Raw genomic sequence first — 19466 nt, forward strand, 5'->3', positions numbered from 1 at the left:
CACTGCAATGAGAAGCCTGTGCACTGCAAAGAAGCATAGCCCCCGCTCGCTGCAACTAAAGCCCGCGCACAGCAATGAAGACCCAACGCATCCATAAATAAATAAATAAATAAATAAATAAATTTTTAAAAAAAATTTAGAAAGAAAGAAAGAAGTTTGGGAAGTTCACCAAAATGTGGAAATTACACAACACATAAATAACCAATGAGTCAAAGAAGAAATCACAAGGGAAATTAGAAAAAAATGTTTAGATCAAAAGTCACCTGCATGTTTTAAAAAAAGAGCCAGCACAGATTAAGTGTTTGTGTCCTTTGGCGAAATTGTAACAAAGAAGCAATGGAAGGATTGTTATTTCATCCCCACTCACCTGAATTACATTCAGCTGTTTCATTAACTCCTGCAGGAGAGAAGAGAAAAGCATTATAGCAAGGAGACATGCTTGCCAGAGCAGCTTAAAATCTTTCATGTTTTCCCAGTACTATAAATATTTTTAAATTGCTTAATAGAATTAGTTGGCAGGAAACAATTCCTGCCAGTTAAATTACCAGTACAACAGACAGGCTGGAGGTTTAGACACTTCAAAGATAACAGTCAAATAAACTATTTAACAAAAAAATTTAAGCTGAAGATATTTAATGTCCAGGAAAGCATGGGCTCTCTTTTTATTTAGGGGTTAAAAAAAGGCTTTAACACCCCATTAGGAAAATAAAATTAACTGAAAATAGAAATTTGCACATCAAAGAACCATTTAAAATTATAATCTGAACACCCCACTTGTACAATTCCACATAGAAACTGGGAATTACAAACTAGTGGTTTTACTATTACAAGGATTTCTTCTTTAAAAACAAGTCAACATAAAGTAAACTTTAGCAATTAGTGTCATAAAACTATGTATTTCCACGTAAAAATACAAAATAATATTCATGACAAGAATATGAAATTTATTCCAAGTATTTTACTATTATTAAATTAAAATCCACCCCTCCCCAATAGAAATATGCATGAAAAAAGTCTTTTGTCAGCAAAAGACTATGCAAAATAACTACAATCATTTACATCGGTACAAAGATTTCTGGATTTATTAAATAGTTTCAACGACAAAAGAGACAGCTTTTGACTTAAAAAAAAAAGACACTGTGGATAAAATCTGCAAAATATGCAAAGAAAATAAATTTGTATTAAAAAGGTTTACACTGTTATATTTTAGGTGCAAACATTAGAAAGAGTATTGCACATTACAACACAGAATCAAGGTTAACCAGCCTTCCAAAGTGTGTTGTATGCAGGTTTTGTAGCTTCTTTGAGGAGAAGCAGCAACACCCCTCACTCATCTGTGTCTCTTCCATCTCACAGGCTAACATCAATTCCAGGGATTCAGAGCTACCCAATGTCTCTCATACACCCTGTACTGTCACCCTGAGGGCTTCTCCGTATACCATTCCCCTTGCCTACAACAGAATGCACTCCTTCATCCAGTTCCTCCTTGTGGCCCTTTAAGGTCAAGCTCAGTGGGGGATGTGCTATATCCCCTGTGTGCCCTGTGCCATATCACATCATCATGTTCCTTCACTGTTGTTGGAATGCTCTGCCCCAGCCCCTGACTCTGGACTCAAAGCAAGCCATGTAACTTGCTTTGGCCAACAGAATGAAGTGGAAATGATGGTGGGCCAGTGTGGAGCCTAGCTCAAGAGACCTATAGCAAGCTCTCCTCTTCGATCACTGTGAGAACAAGCTCAGCCTGGCTGGCTGGAGCATGCGAGATACCCAAAGCAGAGCCAAGTCACCACAGTGACCCAAGACAAGCCTAGCCAATCATCCCTCAGGCATGCAGATGAGCCCAAGAGAGCTGCCTACCCAACTGCCAGTTAACCCTGGATGCATGAGCAACTTGTGTGCTGCTAAGGTTTTGTGACTGTTTGTTACACAGCATTATTGTGGCAATAGACAACTGATACATCTCCTCTGAGAAGACTTCTTTGGCTTCTTATGAAGGAATGGCTTGGTTTAAGGTTCTGGATCTCTAATGGTGAACTCTCTGAAAGCAGCTAAGGATACGGGGCCCTCAGCTTAGCTGTGTTCTTGCCCCATGGACACTTTTTGCTCTTTTCTAAAACACACCATTCAGCTGTGTTCAACTTACCAGAGATCTAGGCCCTGGGACTTCCGTCTTCATCAAAGGCCCATCATAATCAAATTCAATGTCGACTTTGGCTGCGGCCTGACTGATGTGTCTGGATCCTGCAGTAAACAAAGATGGTGAGAACCCCTGGGGACAGCAGATGTGAGACTTGCCCTTATAACACCCAATGTCCCTAACAAAGGCAGTGCCAGTACCTCAGCCCCATCCCCGCCAGACTGCCCCAGAACTCTGAGTGTGGCCATGTGGGCACCACGAGAACCCTGAGGATTTAAAGAAATGGGAAAGCCTGGTGCCAGTGAAGCTGCAAGCAAGCAGGCATGCTCACGTCCTGCTGGTGTGAAGATAAGCTGATGCCGGCTTCCTATTCCTTTCGAGTGAGCAATCTCACTTTTTAGGATTCATCCCAAGAAAATAATGGGACCAGTGCACAAAGATATAGGTTAAAAATACTGGGACGTCCCTGGCGGTCCAATGGTTAATACTCCGTGCTTCCACTGCAGGGGGCATGTGTTTGATCCCTGGTCGAGGAACTAAGATCCCTCATACAGCACAGCGAGGCCAAAAGAAAAAAGAAAAAAACCAAAAACACACAAAAAATATTTGTCATAGTATTGTTTCTAACAACAACAAACAGGAAACAACCTAAATGTCCAACAATGGAGAGTTGCTGAATAGAATATGCCATATTCTACCATTTCACAGACAGCGGAATACTGGGAATATTATGTATCCATAATAAAAATTACTCAAATTTTGTAAAAAATTTAATCTATATCCATATGTATATATAGACCTGAGTTTCTCAGCCTCAGGCCTATTGATATTGTGGGCTGTATCTTTCTCTGCTGTGGGAGATTGCCCTGGGCACTGTAGGATGTTTAGCCGCATCCCTGGCCTCCACCCACTAGATGCCAGTAGCACCCATCCGGGAGTTGTGCCCCTAGTTGCATCAATCAAAAATCATCCAGGAGAGAATAATCAAATGTCTAAATTCAGGTGGTCCTCACTTATAGATTTTTTTAGTTAAAAAATATTTGGGGCACAAGTCATTTGCTTGAAACTGATTTCACATTTTTTGCATAGTAATAAACTTGTAGAGGGTTAAATAAACTTGAGTTCCCAGGCTAACCTCACAGGGCTTTTTAGCTCAGCATCTTGCTGAAATGAAGGATAGTTTTAATTCTAAGTCTCACTGATCCCTAAGCAAAAGACCGCTGTGCGGAATCCAAGATAAGTGTGTAATGATTTATAATCAGTAACCCCTAGAAATCCTTTTAATGTCCCTGTTCATCTTTTATCTTCCTGGCACATATTTGGTGGTTGGCAAATGTGAGTTCCTCTTACATGGGTTGCCATACTTGCATCAAAGTAGGGAATCTCTAGATGCTTCATATAAATCATATGTGTGATCTTATTTTATGTTTCCACAACCCTGAGGGGTAGGTTGTTATTGTTTGCATTACATAGGAAAGGAAGCTAACACTAAAACATGCTAGCATCTCTCTCTGTTTTCTCTCTCTCTCTGTGTCTCACACACACACACACACACACACACACAACTTGCCAAACTACAAAAAGCCATGATATTAGAAAACATATTTAAATTCATTCTTAATTTTTCATAATTGCTTTGAATATCAAAGAAGGTTTCTGAATTAATTATGCAATAAAGTGTAGCCCTTTGAACGTAAAATCCAGTTAAAATCCAACACTACCCTTATTTTGAGGCATGAAGGTACCAGCTTTTATTATCTTTTGTTTGATCTTACAATGAAAAGGGAATTCCCATTTATTCCATTAGCAGAGAGTTAAAGGTCATGGAACACACTGATGACTTTTAAGAAAACTGTAAACTCTTTCTCTCTTCCAGAGCTCAGGGTTACTGGTCAAGACTGAGTCCAACCAGACCTGCATTCAACAGGGATGCCTATTTGGATAAAAAGAGCTCTTAACCAGTGCTGGTCTTGCTTTGTCTCCAGCGAAGGGGGAAAGTGAAAAATTTGTAAGTAGTAAGTTGTCCTCTCATGAGGATACACAAGTCCTCCCTTCCTTTCTCCAGAAAATGTCTTGACATTGCATTGTAGGAATCAGACTTCTTGGGGGTTGGAAAGCGGGAATACCAGGAATGGAGGGAGTTACCAGTGGGACCTACAGCTGAAAGGATCCTGATGACAGGGAGCGTGTGGGGTCATGTGGAGTCACGGTTATGAGGTTGCCCAGACCATGAGTAAACAGGACTGGGAGGTGGGGTTGGGGTAGGAGCTAGGAGAGGCAGTGGATAGAGGGGGAGGATCCTTCCACTGGGAGCAGAGATCAGTGGGGCATGAGGCGGGGAGGCCATGGCCAGGTGCAAGGCAAGAACTGCACCTACCATGTGCCAAGTCTTTGTGGGTGTGGATGGAAGAGGGCCAAAACCTCTGGGCAGAAATCCTGAAAATCAGAGTCTGGTGAGTTTTTTGGGCAACTGTGCTATCTGAAAAAGGAAGATGGGGAAGCTAGCACAGATTCAGTCCCTACTTTGTGCTTGGCAGGCCCTACCTAGGCAAACGCTCACCTCTTGTTTTAATTAATCCACAACCTTTTTGTGAGATGATGTTGTCCCCATTTTACAGATGAGGATCAGAGAGGTTAAGCAACTTTCCTGAGGTCACACAGCTAGTGAGTTGCAAGGCCAGAATCTAAATCCAGAATACTTGTGCTTTTCCCACTATATCTCAATTTTGATTTTTTGTAGAGGAAAATAACCAAATACCAATATGACAACTTTTCTCTTGATGATATATAATGCCATAAACCACAAAAAAAAAGAACAAGATTTAAATTGTCAAGGAAGCCTTTTCTGGGATCGCTTATACCAAGTTGCATGAGTAGATGTCCATTTACTGAGCACTAATGGTGAACATACCAGGCATTATTCTGAGCAATTTACATGGATTACCACATGTAATGCTCACAACCCCCTAGGTGGTAAACGTTATTATGATTCTCATGTTAAAGAAGACACTAAAGCTCAGAAAGGTCAATTAATTTGCCCAAAGTCACACATCTGTCAAGTGGCTAAGCTGGAAATCTGTCCGCTGGACCTCTCCTTTCCCAGATACTGTGAATGTAACTTGATGTATCTTCCATTTCATCTAGTGTGGGTCTTTCAAATGAAACGTTTGCAGCAAAATGACTCACTTCCCCCAGAGGCAAATTACTATCAAAGTACAAGGAAGCCAAAAAATGTTTGAATTAATATTGAATGATCCAGCTTTTTCATTCATGAATAAAGCAGCACGCCCAGAAGGCAGGGGTGTGCCCTGACACACAAGACCAGGCATAGTGGGTAAATCCAGCCCAGCCCTCCGTGGCCATGCCAATCCACAGAGTCATTTTTTAACTCTAAACTGTAAAAGCAGCCATCCAATGTTTTTAACGTCCTCTTAGTCTTCTACTGAGAGTAATAAATGAATGTCATTTTCCCAAATAGCAAGGGTTCTGTATGTGAGCCTGGCCAAAATCAAGGTCACGTTCAACTGGAGTTGTTTGCTCTGATTTTGTTTGAAAACAAAACAACATACCTTATCCCTCCCTTCAACTGTCCACCCCACTTATTTCCTCTTAACAAGGAAAATATCAGTAAGCAACAATGAAAAAAACAAACACGTCTAATTTCACCACCCAGAGAGAACCATTCTGCTGTCTGGTCTCCCGGTCTCTGTGCTCTACTTGCTGATGTAAGATTATAAACGCTTTGCATGATGCCATTGGGAACACTCCCTCAGGCCATGAACTATCAGCATGTTTAATGGCTTTGCAGTGATCCAATGGGTGGAGGCACTGCACGGAAGCATCTGAACACAGTGTGGGCGGTAGCAGCCTCTGGCTCCCCACTTGGGCACCCTCTTCTTCCCCTCACCCTGAGGAAGCAGCTGCCGTGTTGTGAGCTGCTGCATGAAGACATCCACGTGGCACTGAATCCAGCCACAGCCACGTGAGTGAGCTTGAGAGTGGATCCCCGGCTCCCCCGGTGAACCTTCACACAGGACCACAGCCCTGGTACCAGCTCAACTGTGCCTCATGAGAGACCTGGACTCAGAGCATCCAGCCAAGCCTTGGATTCGTAATCCACAAAAACTGTGAGATAATAAACATGCATTATTTTAACCTGTTAAGTTTGCAGGTATTTGTTATATGACAATAGATAATTAATATGTAGTTAAGGGTGTGGGTCCTGGGGCAACCTGGCTTGGCTCAAAGCCTGGCTCAGTCCTGGCAGGCTCTGAGACTCTGGGAAACTTACATAACCTCTCTGAGTCTCAGTTTGGTTCAGAGCAACGTACCAAGGTCAGTTCCTCAGTTGTGGCAAATGCTAACACTGGGGAAAACTAGGTGAGGAGCATATGGGATCTCTTTGTACTGTCTCTGCAATTTCTCTGCATACCTAAAATATTCCAAAAGAAAATGTTTATTTAAAAATAAAACCTGTGGGAGAGGAGAGAACATTCCTGCTTTTTATCACACTCGGGATATAAACACCTGCAACATTCAACATGCAAACCAAGGCCTCGGCCAACAGCTTGTCTTCAGAAGGCAGACAGGACTGACAATAAGAAGGAGACTTTGTGACAACAAGCACGGGGCTCTGAAAACTGGGGAGAGCCTGGAGGGGCTGGCGTCCAAAGGAGGCTACTGCAAGCCTCCCTCTCCCAGAGCTGCTGGGAGGCACGTGGGGTAGTGGTAATGATAACCCAGCGTTTGGAGCCGGACTGACTTGCATTCAAGGGGCTGCGTGACTTTGCTTCTTGAACCTCAGTTTTCTCATCTGTAAAATGGAATTCACCCTTTCCTTCCTCATTAGACTATAGGGAGGGAGGTCTCCTGAGGTCATGCGGGCAGGGTGCTCACTTGGCTACACTGAACTCAGCGAGGCAGAGAGAAATAGAAGCATCTGAGAGAGATCACGGCGGCAGAATGAGCCAGTGCTGTTGGCCGGTTGGGTGCAGGGTGAGTGGAGGTGAGGGAGAGGGTGGGGTGGACATTCCTGGGGTGGGGCCTCCCATCCAGTGCCCTTGAAGCTTTCAGGTGAATTACAAGGACTTCTGTAGTTTTCTTGTTTCTCCGCAGTAAACCCAGCTATATGTTTTCTCCAGCAATCCCTATGCAGCCAGCTGGGCCCTTCTGGCTGCTGGGACCACCACCTCCGTGCCAGTAGAGTGGCTCCAGGATGGATCAGCTCCCTGACCACTGCAGAGCTGTCCACCCGGGGACAGGAACACATGGTGGAGATGGGAGGTGTGGCGATGGGGACAGTTTTATGGGGGTGGGTGGGACAGCGGATCCCTTTATCCCCAAGGACTTTTTCAGACCCCAAATCCCTAGTCTGGATTGTGTCTTCCATTAGGGCCAGTTCTTGCCGAGACCTCCCCAGGGCTTACCGGGCACCAGCAGGCGGTAGTTGTGCTGGAAGCTGCAGGCCAGCCGCCGGGTGAGCAACATGGAGGCCATGGTCACCTCCACCGGCAACAGAGACCCCTGTCACACGCTCCTGCCCTGAAAGAAAACAGAAGCACAGAGTCACGCCAACAAAGACCACACCCTTGCTGGCCAAGTATCCCACTCCCCACAGTTTCCCCACACAGTGGAGAAGTTTCTTCTAATATGAAATCCTTTGCTTTCATACAGAATATAAACTTTTTTAAAAAATAAATTTATTTTATTTTATTTACTTTTGGCTGAGTTGGGTCATTGCTGCGTGTGGCCTTTCTCTAGTTGCGGTGAGCAGGGGCTACTCTTTGTTTTGGTGCGCGGGCTTCTCATTGCAGTGGTTTCTCTTGTTGAGGAGCACGGGCTCTAGTCATGCGGGCTAAGTAGTTGTGGCTCACAGGCTCTAGACTGCAGGCTCAGTAGTTGTGGCGCATGGGCTTAGTTGCTCCGCGGCTTGTGGGATCTTCCCGGACCAAGGATTGAACCTGTGTCCCCTGAATTGGCAAGTGGATCCTCAACCACTGCGCCACCAGGGAAGCCCAGAATATAAATTTAAAAAAAAAAACTTTCTGACCGCATGACTTGCAGGATCTTAGTTCCTGGACCAGGGATTGAACCCAGGCCACAGCAGTGAAAGCTTCGAGACCTAACCACTGGACCTCCAGGGAATTCCCCAGAATATACACTTTAAATCAAAGCCTGTTCACGTGTTTTCATTTGACCTTGTACCCAGGTAGGATTATTATGCCCATTTTCTAGATGGAAAAACAAAGATAGGGGACAGAGTTGGCTTGAGAGCTCTCTGTAGGTGAGCTGGCAAGCTCAGGGCATCATCCACCTGGGATAAGCAAGGCAGGCCTGTGTTCTACACGATGGAAAGACCCAGACAGACGAAACTTCACAGCAGACGTCATGATGACCGCTCAGTGTGGGAAGCAGGGAGCTCCCTCTGCCCTGTTCACATACAGAATGTCGGTGGTTGGGAATCCTGCAGATCCAGAGGCGTATCTGGTGGCCCATTTTGGGGGTTGTACTTCTCCCGAGTTTGTTTTGGACTGAGAGCGGTCCCCGGAATGTGGGATTTTCAGTTTTGAAACTGGAACAGGCCCAGAGCCCAGTGGATAGCTACTCTACGCAGCACCATGGAGTCAGGGTTCCCAGCTCCCACTTTACAGGTGTGTTGGTTGATTCTCTCCAGATTGCTCCTAAGCCCTGATCCCAAATCCTGGCACCTAGCTCCGTTAGTTGCCTTTTGCACTATGGGCCTGGAGCAAAGCCTCCCTCCTCCATTGTTTATTTGCTTCTTTTTATCACCTCTCCCCCCTCCATCCCCCTCTCCCCAGGCCACCATTCAAACATACTCTCTGTGCATCTTTTTGCTTGTGGGTCTTCTCACTAAATACATGCTTTGTTACTTGGCACATGTATTTTCCTTGTCTACCTACAATACTGGGTATAGACCTGTATTGTTTCTCAGAACAACGACGGAAGCATTCACTTCTCATTATTACTCTGTTTCCCGAGTCCTTTCTACATGCTGCCCGCTGTGCTAAGCACTTTACATGCAGTATTATTAACATTTATTATTATTATTAACACCCACAACAATGCTATGTGATCCCCTTTTTACAGGTGAGGAAACTGAGGCACATAGATGTTAATGGTGGATCTGAAAACAGAACTCAGCTGTCTGAGTCCAGGGTCAGCAAATGTCACCATTCACCATTCTCAGAAACTTCTCCCTCCATCTACAGTGGTGTAGACATGAGAGCCAGGTCTGTTCTGTATGACCCAGCCCCACTGGTCATACCTGACTGGTCCTAGCTGGGCCAGAGTCCTGGGAGCTGTTGGGTCAGCCACTATGTACGTTGTAAGAGGAGCTGGCGTTCAAACAGGGTCTTTTGTTTAATAAATAAATTAATTAATTTGGCTGCGCTGGGTCTTAGTTGCGGCATGTGGGATCTTTTTTTTTTTTTTTTTTTTTTTTTGCGGTACACGGACCTCTCACTGTTGTGGCCTCTCCCGTTGTGGAGCACAGGCTCCGGACGCGCAGGCCCAGCGGCCATGGCTCACGGGTCCAGCCGCTCCGCGGCATGTGGGATCCTCCCGGACCGGGGCACGAACCCGTGTCCCCCGCATCGGCAGGCGGACTCTCAGCCACTGTACCACCAGGGAAGGCCCCGGCATACGGGATCATCGTTGCCGTGTGTGGGATCATTAGTTGCGGCATGCGGGATCTAGTTCCCTGACCAGGGATCGAACCCAGGCCCCATGCATTGGGAGCAGAGTCTTAACCACTGGACCACCAGGGAAGTCCCCAAACAGGGTCTTTTCATGGAGAAGAATGTGGCCTGTGCACTAGAGAGAAGCAGCCATAGGAGAGAGAAAGTGGGTCCGGCATGTGGGGGACTCCCTGGTTCCATCTCAAGCCTGCAGCTCAGCTCGGCCATGAGTGCAGCACCCACTTCTGAACCTGTTGGGGGGACCTGAGTTATCTTCCTGGGGGGTGAGTGGGTGGGGGCAGGGGAGAGCCAGGAGTGTTAGGCTCAAAGATGTCCCTCCACGTGGGAGGAAACATCAGGAGTGAGGGAAAAGTGTTCCCATCTTAATAGTGCCTTGGTAAGAAAGTCCAGAAAGCCTCCCCCTTCCCCACTTTTCTGGGCTTGCTTGCATTACTTTGAATGGATTTCTGTTGCTTGCAAACAGAATCCTAGCTAACAGCATGGTTAGAGCGTCAGAGCCCCAAATTTTGGGAGTGTACTGGGAATAATAATGCCTCTTCTGGGACTTCCCCGATGGTCCACTGATTTAGACTCTGTGCTTCCACTGCAGGGGGTGCAGGTTCGATCCCTGGTCAGGGAACTAAGATCTCACATGCCACACGGCGCAGCCAAAAAGAGAAAAAGAAAACGATAAACAAAACCATAATAATGCTTCTTCTACTCAGCACTGCAGGTGGAGCAAGGCCCTGCAGGGTGGCTAAGGATAAAGACTTCTGGGCTGGCAAACCTTCTCTCCCCAGTGGGGGATCGGGATTCCTCCAGGGTGGAAGTGACTATTCTGAAGGGTACTTTATTCCCCTCAATCTGCTCAACCAGAAGTAGCATATCTCTCCATTTCAGAGACGATGAGATGGAAGCTCGGAGGAGTTATGGTATTTGGCTTTGGTCATAGGATTGCTTCGGACTGTCTGACCCCAAACCCTTCATTACAACATCGATTAAGTCAGTGAATAACAAAACACCTACTGTGAAGCAACGGGGCTTGATGAATACAAATGATCTAGTTCAGAGAGGAAATTTTGTTGCTTTTCACCCTAGAAAATATTATTGAGAAAAGCATGGGCTTGGAAGGTGCAACCTTAAATTACTGAGAAACCAGACTCTTTCCTTGATAACTCAATGGATATTTTGATCTATTCCAGAACAGGCAACTCAATGCAAGCCTATTAATTTTTAGCAGCCTGGTAACTAGGTAGAAAGAGTAGTTGCTGTCTCTCATTTAAGAGCATTGGTCTCAAACGGGAGCACTTAAGACTCCACACAGTTCAATTTCCATTAGACGTGTTTTTGAAAATGCGAGAATCTCGGAGAGCTAGCATATTAACATTTGAATGCTCCGCAAAAGTGAAAGTCACATCTATACACTTTCAATTACAAAATGTCACACTGGGAAATATATCTCAGTGACATTTCAGTGGCCCGCAGTTGAAACTGACCTTATAACGAAACCTGATCTCTATCAGACTTTAGTTCTTAGCACAATATATTTCCAACAATCAGAAGAATTAATGTCATTCATTCACTGTCCCTGGCCCACTAATTCAATCAGCAAAATTAATCAGGCACTTGTTTCAGACAAGGCACTGCATTATTTAGACATAGGAGAAAACGAAGATGGATAAAATGCTCCTCTCTTTCTGAAGTTCTTAATTTAGTGTCAGAGGAATGAAGGGGAAAAAAAATGGGAGAATTTAATGCATCATGTTGATAAATTCCTAAAATAACCTGGCAGGATATGCAGGTGAAAAAATTTCCAGTTCACTGTCAACGACTAATCCTGTATAAGACAGAATGGAACCCTGACTTTTGCTGGTATAAGCAAGGTGCCACGGGAACAGAGAAATTAATTCTGGGTTGAGGGCGTGCTGCCCCTTGAAAGGCTGCGAGATTTCAGAAGTCACAGAGGAAAGGGGAGGTAAGGCCTGAGCTAATGCTCAGAGGCATGAAAGGACATGGAATGGCCAAGGATTCAGGCAAGAAATCACAGAGCGGTGGAAGGGAAGATGAGGGGCAGAAACAGCTGATCGCCAGATGGAACCCTCTGGAGACCCTCTCAAGGAGGGAGGGTGCCAGCTGCTCTAGTCTTATCCGGAAGGATCCTGTTCAGCCAAGTCCCAGAGGACAGGGAGGGAATGAGTATTCAGCATGACAGTGAGACGCTGGGGTCATCGTTGAGTTGGGGAGGGGGGCTTGCTGGGGTGAGCTGAGTGGAGGGCACACCAACGAGGGTGGGAGTTGATGGCGAGGAAGCAGCCGGGGACCAGCTCCTAAACCCTCAGCCTTAGAGATGGTGGTTTAAGAATTACGCATTCCTCAAAATGTTAAACGTAGGATTACTATATGGCCCAGCAATTCCACTCCTAAGTATACACCCAAAAGAACTGAAAATAGGAATAAATACATAAACACGCATGTTCACAGCAGCACCATTCACAATCATCAAAAGTTGGAAACAACCCAGTGTCCATCAGATGAACACCATGCAGTCTGTCTATACCAGGGAGTATTATTCGCCATGAAAAGGAAAGAAGCACTGATACAACATGGATGAACCTCAAAGACATTATGGTAAATGCGAGAATCCAGACGTAAAAGGTCAACACATATTGTAAGATTCTGTTTATGTATAAAACTTCAAGAATAGGTAAATCCAAAGAGATAGAAAGCAGATCAGTGGTTGCCAGGGGCTAGGAAGAGAGGATAGTGGGAGTGACTATTGAATGGACCCAAGGGTTTCTATTTTGGGTGATGAAAAAGTTTTGGAACTAGATAGTGGTGATGGTTGTACAACATTGTGAATGTATTAAAAGGCACAGAATTGTTCACTGAAGATGGTTGATAGTTACTTTTGTTATGTGAATTTGACCTCAATAAAAAAGAGAATTGTTGAGTGATCCCTCCTCTTTCACAGAGGGGAGAGAGAGGACCAGAAAAGGGCACAGAGGGGAATGACACATCTTGATCATAGAGGCCTGCGTTTGAATTCCTGCCGCTACAGGCTGTGTGATCCCAAGTTGTCATTTGACCGATCTGCTTCATTCATTCACTTAGCAGATGTCCCTGTGCCCCTGTGATACGCCAGGCACCGTGCATAGGCACTCTAATGAAATGCAGAGCAAGACCCAGCTTAAAAAGAGCTGTGATAGATTAGTGATGTCTGTCACGTACACTGTAATAGTGCAGTCGTTGATTCTAGAGAGCTGTGGTCTGATATCCCTGGAGGTTTCTGGGATCACTGAGGAAAGGGGACTCTGGGGCACTTCAGATGCAAGTTGGCCACAGGAGGGCCTCCCTTTCCTGGGCGGAGACTCCAAAGCAGCAACAGTGACAGCAGAGAGCTGGGTGCCCAAGGGTCTTGCTGGGGGCCAGTCATGCCCGCCTCTCACCTGGCGGGGCAATGATGCCCTCAGGGGGTTCCTGGCTTTCTCTCTTCCTCTCCTTCTGTTTTCTAATTGGTTTCTGACCTTTTTAAAGGATAATTCATCTCACATCACTCTCCTGCCTAAAACCCTCCAATCACACTTAGAAAAATGCAAACCCCAAGAGAGTGGGGATGGAGTGTTTCCTGTTCACCAGGTACCCAGAGCTCAGCACAGTTCCCGGACTCACCACATTTGAGCTGTGAAAGGCAGACAGTCCCACACGCCTTTTAAGGTAGATCATATTTAAAATTAGCAAGCAGGTCTGAAATTTGTGTTAAAACAACAATTTAACAATAACATTCCCTTCCCCTCAAATCTAAAGTCACTGTGTCACTGACTGTCCACCACAGCCCTCGTTTGGCTTGGGCACAGAAGACACATCACTCTCCTGGCCTCGGTTTCCTCGTGTGTAAAGTGTAGGTGTTGGATCATATTGTTTCTAAGGCCCCTTCTGACCCCGAGAAGCATGTGGCGAGCCGTTTACGGAGAATTCCTGGCAGTACTGCTCCCCACCCCCACTCTTACCCCAGAAAGGGTCCCAGCATCACCCTGTTCCTCCCACCATGACCTCTGCGATCTGTGGCACAACTGGAAAAAGGATCCCGGGGTTGAGGGGGAGCTTTCTGAGCATGGGCACACCCTGAGGCTTGTGACCAAGGCGGGGCTGGAGAAATCCCAGACTCTGAATGGAAACAAACTGGTTGCAGGCACCCCTGGTCCCTAAAATCCCATCTCCCTCTGTGTTTTCCAAACCTCTTCCCAGCATACTACTTCTCCCTCACATTCTTAATCTCGTACAACATATATTTACTTAACGTACTTCTTGAAATCAACTTACTTTACATTTTTTTTTTTTTTTTAACTTTTTGGCTGTGCCGAGAGTCACCTGGGATCTTAGTTCCCCGACCAGGGATCAAACCCGCGCCCCATGCATTGGAAGCTCGGAGTCTTAACCACTGGACCGTCAGGGAAGCCCCCAAATCAACTTGCTTTCTAAACTTTATAAAGCTATTTTCCTACAACCCCTACTAATCACTCCCCAGCCCCTTTTCCTCAAAGTTTCATCTGGGACAAATAAAGGTGATGGGGGAAAGAATGTAATAAAATCAAGACAGGTTGTTAAATTAAAAGCTGGATGCAGTTGACTACCCAAGGTTTCCGGCCTCGGCCAGGTCCCCTCCTTTTGCTGGGATGGAGACCACCAGCTCTTAGACAGGTTTTAAAGGAGGACAGGAACTTTCCTCCTTGACAGAAACTAAAGAGAAATTTCAATCAATCAATCAATTAGACAGAATAGGAACCATCAGAGTATGCTGCAGATGGGGGTGATCTTTGTTTCAGACACCGGGAGCCCCTACAATAAACGCTGTTTCTTACTGTGCGTTTCAGTCAAAACAAGTTGAAACCCTTGGGTTTCCACCCACTGCTCCCTATCCTTTTTCCTCTAATTAAAATGCTAATTAGTTCTCTCTGCTCCCTCTTATCTGCCTGGTGCAACTGAAGGGTGGGCAGGGCTGGGAGAAAGCAATGTTTAAATCAAGAGGGGGAGAGGAATTCAGGTAAAAGGGGAAAAAAAAAAAACCTTTCCAATTTGCTTTGGAGGGAGAATAAAAAGTCAAAAGTACTGGCTGCTGGATTTTTTTTTTTAACTTCTTTATTGGAGTGTAATTGCTTTACAATGGTGTGTTAGTTTCTGCTGTACAACAAAGTGAATCAGCTATATGTATACATATATCTCCATATCCCCTCCCTTGCTGTTTATGGCTCACCTACTGTGTGCCCTGTATATTCTATATTACTTTTCGTATCCACCTCAGGTGACAGGCTCAGAGGTGAATGGCTTCCCAAGCTCAAAAGCCAGTGATTTTGGGGTCTCAAAAGCCAGTGATTCTTCTCCATGCTGCTCGTGAGAATCAGGGGAGCTCTCCACCTACGACGTCCACCCCCCCCGCCGCCCCGGGCACACCACGGATCTGACCTGGGCATTGGTGAAGCTCCCGAGGCAGGGTTGGAACCGTCTTCCTAAGGGGTAAAAGGTGGACCTTGCACTTGACCCAGGTCTGCAGGACCCCCAAATCCTTGGAAATGGTTTCCGACTTTGAAAGTTAAACATCCCAAAGATGAAAAAGAAGAGAAAGAGAAGATCAAGGTGGCCCTTTGGGGAGGTGGTATGCAGGGTGTTTGATGTGAAACCAGCCTCTTTTGCCTTCTGTGTGACCTTGGGCACCTTAAGTAACCTCTCTGTGCTTCAGTTTCCTCCTCTGTAAAATGGGGACAATACCAATTGCACCTAACTCATGGACTAGCAGAGGGTGAACTGAGACCTGGGACTCGGGTCCCTGCTGTATGCCCAGCCCCAGTGCCTGGCTGAGAACAATCATTGAATAAATAATAAACACTCCAGACCCGTCCTACGAAGATGGACTCATCTCTCCACCATGCTGCCTCCCAGGCCCTATGAACACCAAATCTTTGCATGTGTCATTAGCTAGAGATAGAAGCCCTAGACCTCTCTGAGGCCCTGAAGATGCTCTTTCTCATTCTTCTATCTGCTCTAGGGACAGAGACAAAAGGGCTGGCAGAGGCTGGGGACATTCCTTTCCCATCTGCAGCCCTAGCCTTCGGCTTTTCTGCAGACTCAATGGGGACACAATGACACGTTCAGCTAAGTGGGCCTCCATTGTCAAGGCCAGGGGTCGCCATGGCAACCAATAAAGCCAGAGCCCTGGCCTTTACAGATGGCTAACAGGGCCCCATTCATGGGCCTGTGACAGTGGCCTTGGGACAGAAGGTTTTATCTCGGACCTGGCTTCCCTCCTCCAGCCCCGACTCCCGACTCCCGTGACTCCCCCTGCCTGGTTTTCTCTGCAAAATAGACCCTGGCCCTCCCACCCTGCACTCATGATTTCCTTTAATAACCTGCCTCGTGGAGCATGATACAATCATCAGTGGCTTGTATCAGGAGAGAGGAATATTGTTCTTAGAAACAGGCAAGTGTTGACTCCTAAGACAGACTAAGGGTTCATTTGAGAAAGTAACGTGAGCCAGAAATTGGGCCCAAATGTGCTGTCTATTAGCTTGATGACTCTGGGCAAGTTGCTCAACCAGGGAATTCCCTGGCAGTCTAGTGGCTAGGACTCTGCGCTCTCACTGCCGAGGGCCCAGGTGAGTGCCTGGGGTTCAATCCCTGGTCGGGGAACTAAGATCCCACAAGCCGTGTGGCATGGCCAAAAAAAAAGTCACTCAGGACTTCCCTGTTGGCACAGTGGTTAAGAATCTGCCTGCCAATGCAGGGGACACGGGTTCAAGCCCTGGTCCAGGAAGATCCCACATGCCTCAGAGCAACTAAGCCTGTGTAACACAACTACTGAGCCTGTGCTCTAGAGCCCACGAGCCACAACTACTGAGCCCGCGTGCTGCAACTACTGAAGCCCGCGCACCTGGAGCCTGTGTTCCGTGACAAAAGAAGCCACTGCAATGAGAAGCCTGCACACTGCAACGAAGAGTAGCCCCTGCTCACTGCAACTAGAGAAAGCCCACATGCAGCAACGAAGACCCAACACAGCCAAAAAAACAAAAAACAAAAACAAACAAACAAAAAATACATTGCTCAGCTCACCAGGGCCTCAGTTTCCTCATCTGTAAAATGAGAAGAATAAAACCTACCCATGTGGTCACGAGGCACAGAATTTGGTTCCGGCCAACTGAAGCCTACACACAAGATGTAGAAGAGAAGGCTCCTCGCAGGCCATGTTCTCAGTTTCCAAAGACCCCTCCTCTGTAGGGAAGGCATTTCTTCTACAGCCTCAAGTGCTGGGAGGGACAATTTGCACATGCAAATCTCTAGCTCTGCTTGAGCCTGAACATCCAGCTTCCACGAGACAGAAGCTGGTCTGCCTCAGCGCCTCCCATCCTAAGGCTCCTGTCTCCCAGTTCACCTGCCTGCCCCAGCCCGCGAGGCTCCATCAGGAAGAATAAGGTGAACTTAAATCATGCACGCGGGCAGCATGAACACGGCATCACTAGAACAGAGTGAAGGGAGGAAAGAATAGACAAGGCTTCAAATCCAAGTCCTCTGAATGGGAGAGACACAGGCTTTATTCTGGGGGCAGGAAACAGGTGTAAAGACGCGTCCTGGAATGGCTGGGCTAGTTTTGGATTTCCAACCCCACAAGGGAGCAGGAGTGAGAAAGCAGAATCTGGGCTGGGAAGGATGCTGTGCCAACACTGAAGAAGCTGACCCAGGCCAACGTACGCGAGTCTGCTCAACTTCACAAATGCTTACGGGGTGCCTGCGCTGAGCTGGCACGTGCCTGCAGAGTGAGCACATGCCCTGCTCTGTCCTCAGGATCCAGTGTTCCCAAGCGGTGGACCAACAAGCAACAGATAAGGTCAGCGTGATGAGAGGAGACATGCTTCCTGTTTAGAGAAACCAAATCATTTTAAGGACTCCAGGAACTGCTAAGTATGCAAATACCACAGCGTATAACAAATGAGCCATTTATTTCCTTCCAGGTCTGCACCACAGGTGACTTGGAAGCACTTTTTTGGTGATCGGAGTTACAGCGTGTGCCCGACAGTATTCCTACGATCCCTTGGAAATATCTTAACTTTTCAGAAATTCAAAGGATCTTTCACTGATGCGTGACGCAGGGTCTGCTACGATTCAATGAATGCATCTCTCCTGTGCCAAGCATTACCCACACTATCTCATCTACTCTTGGAAGGCAAATACTACTCTCCCATTTTTCAGGTGAGGGAATAGGCTCAGAGAGGTTTTGCCACTTGCGCAAGGACACAAAGCTGGAGATAGTGGAGCTGTGTTAGAACCACGGCCCTTTGTGCTTGAAGACTAAGATCTGGGTATATTACCAGTTTGGTGGTTGCGATCCTTACCCAGAAAGCTCATCAATCAACAGAGATCAACATACATACACCTCCTTTACAGGGACAAAACACTTCAACAGTTATCACTGTTTGCAGCCTTCCTGAAGACTATCATCTTTTCTTTCTTTCTTTTTTTTTTTTTTTGCCGCACCTTGCAGCACGTGAGATCTTAGTTCCCTGACCAGGGATCAAACACACGCCCCCTACACTGGAAGCATGAAGTCTTAACCACTGGACCACCAGGGAAGTCCCAAGACCTTCATCTTTTAGCCACACACTCGTTTCCAACCTCAGCCCATACGTGGCACTTTTCCTAAACCCCAAAGCTTGTCCCGCAGTCCCTTCCAGGGTGCAGAGGCCCAAACTCCACGAGGCGCCCCATCCCACCCTATGGCATGTAAGGTCCTTGGCGTGGAGGAAGCAGCATCTTTATGACTCCATGGCACTTAGGACAGCTCCAGGTAACAGAGAATGCTAACTGCATGTTTTAAACATCAATATGTGACCCAAGAGTTTGCCTCCCTTTTCTTGTGTCCTAATTCTTCTAGCCAACGCTTTAAACATTTTGGTGCAGGAGAGACAGCGAAGGGGAGGGGAGGTCCAAGGATAGAGTCATGAAAAAGCAGCCGATTCACCGCCTTCTGAACCAATCAAAGCAGGCTCACCCCTTGCTGCTGATGTGGCACAATGGCCATCAGTCATATGATCCTGGCCAGTCAGGCCTTCTGGATGGCACGTGTGTGTTGATTTCCAAGGTCCTCATGCCAGCCTTACCTGCCCCCCCTCAAAGATCTGGCAGCATCTGAGACATCAAACGTAATCTGTCCGTTTAGGGAGTCTTCCCACGGGACCACAGAGGGCAGATGGCTGGAGCCCTTAACCCTATAGCTCACAATGCCTTGTTTAGCTTGTTTATCGAAAGGAGTGGGCCCCGGAGGACAAAATATAGCACCAAAGAAAGAGCTGGGACATGAAGCTGGGGAAGAAGGCTGATCACAGCTGCTGGTGATTATCAACATGGGCGGCTGGAGCATTGATCTGGTGCAAAACACCCATCACTTCCACGGTGTTTTGTCCACACAAAGCTAGATACGCAGAGTAAATAAAACTGGCATGGAATATTTCCTGGTTGGCATCCTCCCTGGAGGGGAAACCCACCCAGGTGTCCAAACCTCCCCGGGTTTCTCTCATCAATAGCGTTCTCTGCCTTCCCTCCTGTTGAGAAAAATGCCTCCATTTTATGGCTTTTTGATAGTTTTAGGA

At 46.6% G+C, this 19466-nt stretch overlaps 1 protein-coding gene and 1 long non-coding RNA gene across 3 annotated transcripts in view; one reads left to right on the plus strand and one right to left on the minus strand.

The window, feature by feature from the left end:
- Nucleotides 1-19466, minus strand: part of ABAT (4-aminobutyrate aminotransferase) — an 84025-nt gene that overhangs the window by 27738 nt on the left and 36821 nt on the right. The window contains exons 2-4 of the mRNA XM_060120209.1: nucleotides 7564-7678; nucleotides 2144-2241; nucleotides 368-397 (exon numbers count right to left, since the gene is read on the minus strand). Coding sequence (XP_059976192.1) covers nucleotides 368-397; nucleotides 2144-2241; nucleotides 7564-7633 — 198 coding nt within the window. The 5' untranslated portion in view covers nucleotides 7634-7678. The remainder of the gene's footprint in view (nucleotides 1-367; nucleotides 398-2143; nucleotides 2242-7563; nucleotides 7679-19466) is intronic.
- LOC132503605 (uncharacterized) lies at nucleotides 5960-7787 on the plus strand. Of its 2 annotated transcripts, none has more exons than XR_009534628.1 (4): nucleotides 5960-6264; nucleotides 6987-7132; nucleotides 7279-7420; nucleotides 7508-7787. It is a non-coding gene; the product is annotated as an uncharacterized LOC132503605 (long non-coding RNA). The 2 variants fall into 2 exon arrangements; XR_009534627.1 differs by having other exon boundaries at nucleotides 7530-7787.

This window comes from Mesoplodon densirostris, chromosome 16 (genome assembly GCF_025265405.1).
Source record: "Mesoplodon densirostris isolate mMesDen1 chromosome 16, mMesDen1 primary haplotype, whole genome shotgun sequence".
Lineage (NCBI taxonomy): Eukaryota > Metazoa > Chordata > Mammalia > Artiodactyla > Ziphiidae > Mesoplodon > Mesoplodon densirostris.